Here is a 9620-nt window from a genome sequence, read left to right as displayed (position 1 = left end):
AGGGCTACTTAATGTTAGATCCCTTACTTCAAAGGCAGTTATAGTCAATTAACTAATCACTGATCATAGTATTGATGTGATTGACCTGACTGAAACATGGCTTAAGCCTGATGAATTTACTGTGTTAAATGAGGCCTCACCTCCTGGTTACACTAGTGACCATATCCCCCGTGCATCCCGCAAAGGCAGAGGTGTTGCTAACATTTACAATAGCAAATTTCAATTTACAAAAAATAAATTACATTTTCGTCTTTTGAGCTTCTAGTCATGAAATCTATGCAGCCTACTCAATCACTTTTTATAGCTCCTGTTTACAGGCTTCCTGGGCCATATAGCGTTCCTCATTGAGTTCCCTGAATTCCTATCGGACCTTGTAGTCATAGCAGATAATATTCTAATTTTTGGTGACTTTAATATTCACATGAAAAAGTCCACAGACCTAGTGGGTTTTGTCCAACATGTCTCTGGACCTACTCACTGTCACAGTCATACTCTGGACCTAGTTTTGTCCCATGGAATAAATGTTGTGGATCTTAATGTTTTTCCTCAAAATCCAGGACTATTGGACCACCATTTTATTACGTTTGCAACAAATAATCTGCTCAGACCCCAACCAAGGAGCATCAAAAGTCATGCTATAAATTCACAGACAACACAAAGATCCTTGATGCCCTTCCAGACTCCCTCTGCCTACCCAAGGACGTCAGATGACAAAAATCAGTTAACCACCTAACTGAGGAACTCAATTTAACCTTGCGCAATACCCTAGATGCAGTTGCACCCCTAAAAACTAAAATAAGAAACTAGCTCCCTGGTATACATAAAATACCCGAGCTCTGAAGCAAGCTTCCAGAAAATTGGAACGGAAATGGCGCCACACCAAACTGGAAGTCTAGCTTGGAAAAACAGTACTGTGCAGTATCGAAGAGCCCTCACTGCTGCTCGATCATCCTATTTTTCCAACTTAATTGAGGAAAATAAGAGCAATCCGAAATGTATTTTTGATACTGTCTCAAAGCTAACTAAAAAGCAGCATTCCCCAAGTGAGGATGGCTTTCACTTCAGCAGTAATAAATTCATGAACTTCTTTGAGGAAAATATCATGATTATTAGAAAGCAAATTACGGACTCCTCTTTAAATTGATTTCAAGGTTTTACTGCTAACCTACAAAGCATTACATGGGCTTGCTTCTACCTATCTCTTTGATTTGGTCCTGCCTACACGTACGCTACGGTCACAAGATGCAGGCCTCCTAATTGTCCCTAGAATTTCATTTCTAAGCAAACAGCTGGAGGCAGGGCTTTGTCCTATAGAGCTCCATTTTTATGGAATGGTCTGCCTACCCATGTGAGAGACGCAGACTCGGTCTCAACCTTTAAGTCTTTACTGAAGACTCATCTCTTCAGTGGGTCATATGACTGAGTGTAGTCTGGCCCAGGAGTGTGAAGGTGAACGGAAAGGCTCTGGAGCAACGAACCGCCCTTGCTGTCTCTGCCTGGCCGGTTCCCCTCTTTCCACTGGGATTCTCTGCCTCAAACCCTATTGCAGAGGCTGAGTCACTGGCTTACTGGTGCTCTTTCATGCCGTCCCTAGGAGGGGTGCGTCACTTGAGTCGGTTGAGTCACTGATGTGATCTTCCTGTCTGGGTTGGCCTTGGGCTGTGCCGTGGCGGAGATCTTTGTGGGCTATACTCGGCCTTGTCTCAGGATGGTAAGTTGGTGGTTGAAAATATCTCTCTAGTGGTGTGGGGGCTGTGCTTTGGCAAAGTGGGTTGGGTTATATCCTTCCTGTTTGGTCCTGTCTGGGGGTATCATCGGATGGGGCCACAGTGTCTAGTGACCCCTCCTGTCTCAGCCCCCAGTATTTATGCTGCAGTAGTTCATGTGTCAGGGGGCTAGGGTCAGTTTGTTATATCTGGAGTACTTCTCCTGTCTTATGCGGTGTCCTGTGGGAACTTAAGTATGCTCTCTCTAATTCTCTCTTTCTTTCTCTCTCTCGGAGGACCTGAGCCCTAGGACCATGCCTCAGGACTACCTGGCATGAGGACTCCTTGCTGTCCCCAGTCCACCTGGCCGTGCTGCTGCTCCAGTTTCAAATGTTCTGCCTGCGGCTATGGAATCCTGACCTGTTCACCGGACGTGCTACCTGTCCCAGACCTGCTGTTTTTTTGCTCTCTAGAGGCAGCAGGAGTGGTAGAGATACTCTTAATGATTGGCTATGAAAAGCCAACTGACATTTACTCCTGAGGTGCTGACTTGCTGCACCCTCGACAACTACTGTGATTATTATTATTTGACCATACTGGTCAGTTATGAACATTTGAACATCTTGGCCATGTTCTGTTATAATCTCTACCCGGCACAGCCAGAAGAGGACTGGCCACCCCTCATAGCCTGGTTCCTCTCTAGGTTTCTTCCTAGGTTTTGGCCTTTCTAGGGAGTTTTTCCTAGCCACCGTGCTTCTACAGCTGCATTGCTTGCTGTTTGGGGTTTTAAGCTGGGTTTCTGTACAGCACTTTGAGATATCAGCTGATGTACGAAGGGCTATATAAATACATTTGATTTGATTTGATGTAGGGCGAATCGATATAGTCGGAGCTAGATTCCACAAAGCCTGGTCTCGGCTCTACACCGTTGGTTAAGTTCCATCACCTTGGAGTGGAGTTTAGTCCGCTAGCCCACAGGTAGAGTTTGTGTGTTGATATTGCGCCTGCAGCTACACTCACTCTCATTTGTTCCTTGGTGTTTACTATTCGTCTTCACAATAACCTTTCTTCACAATAACCTTCCAGTTTTCTGTGTGAATATAAAGTCCTTTGTTTCCTCGTCTGAATTTACTTACGTTAGAGAGAATTGGGAGCAAGGACCCACCTTTTTCATGTCACCCATCAACTCACGTTCGGGGACCCTTATTACTCCAGCACTCTCTTCCAAGCTTTTCATAGTGATGTATTTTACGTGTGGTCATATCTGATATGTTACAATGTTACAGTAGATAACACATCCGATTTACAATAGAATGAGGCACTTAAAATAAACACTTTTAATTTTACTCCACTTCATTCCTAAAGAAAACAATTGTACTTTTTACTCCATACATTTTCCCTGACATCCAAAAGTACATTTTCAATGCTTAGCAGGACAGGAAAATGGTTTAATTGACTCACTTATCAAGAGAACATCCCTGGTCATCTCTACTACCTCTTATCTGGGAGACTGACTAAACACAAATGCTTTGTTTGTAAATGATGTCTGTGTGTTGTAGTGTGCCCCTGGCTATCCGTAAAATATCTGTCTGATGTGCTAATTATAAGCAATTTGAAATTATTTCTACTTTTACTTTTGATATTTAAGTATATTTAAAACCAAATACTTTTGGACTTTTACTCAAGTAGTATTTTTCTGGGTGACACTTTTACTTGAGTCATATTATATTAAGGTATCTTTACTTTTACTCAAGTATGATAATTGGGTACCTTTTCCATTACTGAAAATAAATGACAATGTGTATCGTTAATTAATTGAATCCCACATTCACATGTTTTTATTTAGCAGACACACTTATCCAGAGCGATTTAGTGCATTCATCTTAAAGAAAGTTCACCTATGTATGTACCTAACCAAATCGGCGCTAGATAGATAAACTTGAGGTTTATGGTCTCAGGTAATGGTTGCAAAATGCCGTTGGGGGTACGCCAAATAAAAATGTGATTCACATAAAAATAAAAAAAGTCCCAATTATATTTTCCAACGGGGCTATACATTTGGATGAGGTTTTTTTCTTGCCAGAGTAGCCTCGTTTCACTGCCAAAAATCAAATTAAACCATCTAGTGGTCAGCGAAATAACAACACAATGTCAAATAGAGATAGCCTAATCAAATAATTTACATCCAATCACATTAACCATTACTCTCTCGCGGGAATTCCACTAACTGTCACTATGTAGCCAAATGTAGCTGCTGCTCATTCCGTTTGCTCGGAAATTGATAAATGGTTTAAAAAATGTAAGGCCCGCATCCATAGAGACACATACCAGCTCTACTGGTAGAACTGCCACTACCAGCAGTACTACACCTGCACCTGTCAACGAAACAAGTTGTTCTGCTTCCACGAGTACATCCAATGCTAGCATCAGTAATTCTACATTTGTTGTTAGCCCAGCTAGCATGGACACTGACAGTTGTGAATCTGATGCAGCCGAAGAGCTACTGCCCCCTTACCCGGGAAAGCACCGAACAACAGACAGGGATGTTGGTCCATCGAAGAGGTGCAAATATGATGAGAACTACATTGATTTGGTGTTTGCTTATATTGGGAGAGTGCCTTTCCTCAGCCAAAGTGTGTTATATGTGAAAAAGTACTATCTCACAACTCGATGAAACCTTCACTCTTGCGGAGACATTTAGAAACAAAACATGACAATTTGAAAAATAAGGGAATTAAGAATAAAAAATTAAGACTTTTGTGTAGTAAGACTTGTAAAAGCAACAGATACAATGAATAAGAAGGGGCTAGAAGCGTCTTATATGGTGAGCTACCAAGTGGCTAGAACAGGCAAGCCCCATACTATTATGGAGGACTTAATTCTTCCTGCTGCCGCAATTACTGCTTCCTTACAAGCCAGTGAATTTTAGGCGTTACAGCTGGATGAGTCATACCTGGCACAGCTCCAGGTATATGTCCATTACGTTTATGGGGGTGAATTAAGGAAGACATCCTCTTCTGCAAACCACTGGACACCAGGACAACATGAGAGGATATTTTTAACGTACTGGACAGCTTTGTGATACCAAATGGACTTTGGTGGTCAAGATGTGTTGGTATCTGGTGCAAAAGCCATGACAGGGAGACATAGTGGATTGGTAACGTGCTGTAAGCAGTTGCTCCTGACGCCACTTGGGTACACTGCAGCATCCACCGAGAGGCTCTTGCTGCCAAGGGAATGCCTGACAGCTTGAAAGACGTTTTGGGTACTACAGTGAAAATGGTTAACTTTGTTAAAGCAAGGCCTCTGAACTCTCCTGTATTTTCTGCACTATGCAAAGATTTGGGCAGCGACCATGTAACGCTTTTACAACACACAGTGCGCAGTTTATCAAGGGGCAAAGTATTGACACTTTTTTGTTAATTGAGAGACGAGCTTAAAGTTTTCTTTACTGACCCTAATTTTCACTTGTCTGACCACTCACATGATGAAGAGTTTCTCACACGACTGGCCTATCTGGGTGATGTTTTTTCTCGCCTGAATGATCTGAATCTAGGATTCCAGGGACTCTCCACAACTATATTCAATGTGCGGGACAAAATTGAGGCTATGATTAAGAAGTTGAAGCTCTTCTCTGTCTGCATTATCAAGGACAACACACAGGTCTTTCCATAATTTTATGATTTTTTTGTGTGCGCAAATGAACTCAAGCTTACGGACAATGTCAAATGTGATATAGTGAAGCACCTGAGTGAGTTGGGTGCACAATTATGCAGGTACTTTCCCAAACAGATGACACAAACAACTGGATTTGTTATCCCTTTCATGCCCTGCCTCCAGTCCACTTACTGATATCTGAACAAGACAGCCTCATTGAAATTGCAACAAGTGGTTCTGTGAAAATTGAATTTAATCAGAAGCCACTGCCAGATTTTTGGATTGGGCTGCGCTCAGCGTATCCTGCCTTGCGAAATCGTGCTGTTAAGACACTGATACCCTTTGCAACCACGTACCTATGTGAGAGTGGATTCTCAGCCCTCACTAGAATGAAAACTAAATACAGGCACAGACTGTGTGGGAAATGATTTAAGACTGAGACTCTCTCCAATACAACCCAACATTGCAGAGTTATGTGCATCCTTTCAAAGCACACCATTCTCATTAACTTGTGGTGAGATATTCACAATTGTCAATGAACAAATAAGGTTTTATATGTAAGATGGTGAAATAAAGAGCAGAATTATTTATTATTATTATATTATTGTTTGTGCCCTGGACCTATAAGAGCTCTTTGTCACTTCCCACGAGTCGGGTTGTGGCAAAAACTCACACTCATTCTTATGTTTAATAAATGTATCGTAGATGCTAGAGGGGGTACGCAGCTGGAGGTTGAATGTTTGAAGGGGTACGGGACTATAAACAGTTCGGGAACCACTGAGCAAGAGCAATTGAGCTTGGCTGAAAACTGTACTAATAATGTTAGCCACTAGAGGTCATGAGTGCTGTAATATATTTTGGGGGAAATAATAGAAGCTACAGTTATCACATCAGAAAAAGAGTGCATACTTAAAATATGTCCTGGACTAGAGTATGTCATGTTTTTTCTCTGGCTGCATTTATATATCCTTTATCTACATCTTACCTCAGGTCCACAAAAAAAATCATGTTTGTGTTAAAACAGCATGAAATATGTGTGTTTGCAATGAAGCACATACATTACATTTAATTTGTTTCTTGGACATTTAGGCTCTATCATCAATCGTAGTCTCTCTCGTAGACTAAAATACAAATGGGAGATAAGTGAGTGGATCGCTGAACGTTAAATTAATGACATAACCCATTTTTGGGGGGCTTTGCCAGGAAGAGCCGGTCTGAACCTGATATGAGTTTATCACCGTAAAAGTCACATTATGACTGAGGAATAGGAGACCGTTTATGTATAACACTATAAATATATGGTATAAAAATGTTATTCAACATTATCTCTACATGATAGCTTAGTGTCCTAAACATTTCACACTCTGGACAACTACACTTGGCTTTAAACTTTGAGTTATAAATAGCTAATCCTTTAATACCTGCATCATGGATTACCTAGTTTATGTTGCCGCTCCTTTTACTCTGTCCTGTCCAAGCAGAAGACAGGGAACACAACCAGAATACCGAGGAGAGGGTTAGGCTATATCCAAAAGCTGAACCTGGGCCGGTATTAATATAGCTTCTCAGAGTAAGAGTGCTGATCTTAAATCAGTTTTGCCTTTTAGATCATAATGAATAAAATTGCTTTGACAGAGGGGACCTCATCCTAGATCAGTACTCCTACTCTGAGACCCTAAATACGGGCACTATAAAACTCCCAGTCACCCCTTAGTCTGATCAGAGCTAGATCAGATATTTCCCTCTGCCACATGAACATGCGTTTGGAATATGATCATATCGTATAGCATTAGTCGAATGCATGACCTAAGGCATCATGACAATGTCTATTTGCATTCATGTTTACATGTACATCTGTGTGCTCAAAACATGCCAAACCGGTTGCTGGTATTTCTGAGTTGCATGAGCAATGCTTTATTAGTAGAAGGAAAAGAGCAATAGAGTCAATTGATATACAAACTTTTAAATATTTAGAAACATCATAATATTTACTGACCTTTTCTACACTCATATAAAAGGCACATTTGATTGAAAGTGTTTGTTTGAATTGTGTCCAATATGAAAAGTGTGAGGGCTGTAATCAGTACCAACGGCCTTTTGCAATGGCTTTGTTTATGTTAATTTAATCGTGATATAATGTGGCACTGTGTGTGTTTGGAAGGAACACAGTATTGACAAGGGCTGCTTTTGACATGGCACTCTATTCCCTAGTGCACTCCCATAGGGTTTCGACAAGGAGTCATAGGAGGGAAAGTTTCAGATGGATGGAGAGGAATACAATGGATGGATGGAGAGATACAATGAGGATGAGAATTGGCAGAATGACCAGTACACGGCCTGACCACTGCGTAGGTACTGACAAAGAGATAGGCATACTTCAGCCAGTAGGTTTGAGTTGCTCTGGTGTGACAATAGTGGCTGTTGGTGTGGCATTTCTTCTGGACAATAGCTGCTATGCAGCAGCAGTTTGGAGTTAGATCCCAATGTTCTGACCTTGTGATCTGTTTTATTGTATCCAACTCAGAGATACTATGAGCAGCACTGTCTGAGTCACACCATTATCGGAAGGTTATATCTGTAGTCCATGCTGAAATATCAAGATCACAAAAAACTTTCTGAATTGAAATATAACTGACTCCAACCCTCATCCTCTGAGACAGTAGCCTACTATTGTTCTAATAGAGAAGAATCCTCAGATCACTGTAATGCCTAGTCATTCAGCATCATGGAACGTGCAGATGTGAACCAGGGTCCTGAGATCTTGTCAGTATGAGTTCAGTTGTTACTTGTTGCAGAAAATGACTGACCTTGACTTGGTGCATATAATACATCAAACACACACACCTGAATGGGCTACATAATTGAATGTGGCACCTGAATGGGCTACAGCATGTGCTAAATTGGATATATTGCTACATTGTTGTTGAAATAATTCTCTCCTCCCTGTCAATTTCCTGCCTTAAATTGTATTCTTCCCCCCATACAGTTTTTCTTCCTATGATCAGATTTTTTTCCTTCTTCTGTCAGTTCATGAATGTAAGAATTGTGAATTGTCAGTCATTACAGGAACATCATGTCAATAGATGGAACTGCTCCCTGAAATCAGTTTAATCTGTATTACAAACCAAACTCACTCCTGTTTTATATAAATACGATTATAGATGTATCTCTATGAATAAGATATTCTAATTTTATATATATATATATATATATATATATATATATATATATATAAAAAGTTAAAGTTGATCTGAGAGATCAAATATGTAAGGACATCTTGTGTTTAATTATAGTATTCATCATTATGATAATTTGCTTATCGTTAGACAAGAAGAGAAGCCCCACCTTCCTCGTGGCCAATCGCCAGCAATGACGCGAAGAATATTAAGAATTACTTGTTCGAAGTAGGTGGAAGTTATCGATGTGACTTCTGCAGCCTTCATCTCTATAAAGTTGTCATTACGAAGGCCAGATAAGATTTTGTTCGACGTTATGATTAGTTGCCGACAACTTTAACGAACAAGCCATATAGGAAATAATTACATTGACATAGCTAGCTAACTAACTAACTAAGAGGTAGAGAAGGACATTTACAACGACGATGATAGCCTCTCATCTTCTGGCTTACTACTTCACGGAGCTCCACCATGACAAAGTTCAACAAGTAAGTGCATAGAAAACATATCTACATGTCTTTGCTCTTTTTATGTTATAAAGTGACATATTTTCCAAGTGATATTGGCCGTTGACCGGTTAGCTAGCACTCGAAAGAAGAGGCTAGGTTACTTGAAGTACGCCACACGTGTCGTGTGATGACTCGGATCATATTGGCATTGCGTCAGTGGAGCGTCTAGCTAGTTTCCATTGTGTCGAATTTCCTCTAAGGAGTGGTAGTTAATTAGTTTTCTTTTCCGTCAAATGCCCCACAATGTCTATCCAAACGAACTAAATTAAAGTTGAAGACACTGACAAGATATGCCCAAGTATTATTCACTTTTACTGACTTGTTTAAAATGCAATAATTGCGCATCTTCTTGTTTCCGCATTTCAATGCAATGCCAGAGCGAGAGCCATCGGCCCTGTCCATGGATGGGCAGGGATTCCAAGAAATAACAGCACTGACCTAGCAATGTTTTGAGAAATAGACGGTTGGCATATCGGTTTAGCTTGGCTGAACCTGAAACGTAAGACTCTCTACATCACTGACCTAAACAGGACTATCAACATAATTAGACAGGATGCATGCACACTTATCTT

The 9620-nt window shown here is 40.8% G+C and overlaps 1 protein-coding gene across 1 annotated transcript in view; it reads left to right on the top strand.

The window, feature by feature from the left end:
- The first annotated feature begins 8708 nt into the window (after positions 1-8708).
- The window catches only part of hk2 (hexokinase 2), a 61301-nt gene continuing 60389 nt past the window's right edge, over positions 8709-9620 (top strand). Inside the window, exon 1 of the mRNA XM_021606334.2 lies at positions 8709-9027. Within this exon, the coding sequence (XP_021462009.1) occupies positions 8965-9027 (63 nt within the window). The 5' untranslated portion in view covers positions 8709-8964. The remainder of the gene's footprint in view (positions 9028-9620) is intronic.

Source organism: Oncorhynchus mykiss, chromosome 6 (assembly GCF_013265735.2).
Source record: "Oncorhynchus mykiss isolate Arlee chromosome 6, USDA_OmykA_1.1, whole genome shotgun sequence".
Taxonomy (NCBI): domain Eukaryota; kingdom Metazoa; phylum Chordata; class Actinopteri; order Salmoniformes; family Salmonidae; genus Oncorhynchus; species Oncorhynchus mykiss.
Note: the sequence above shows the minus strand (reverse complement) of the source record. Positions and strands in the feature narration are given on the sequence as shown.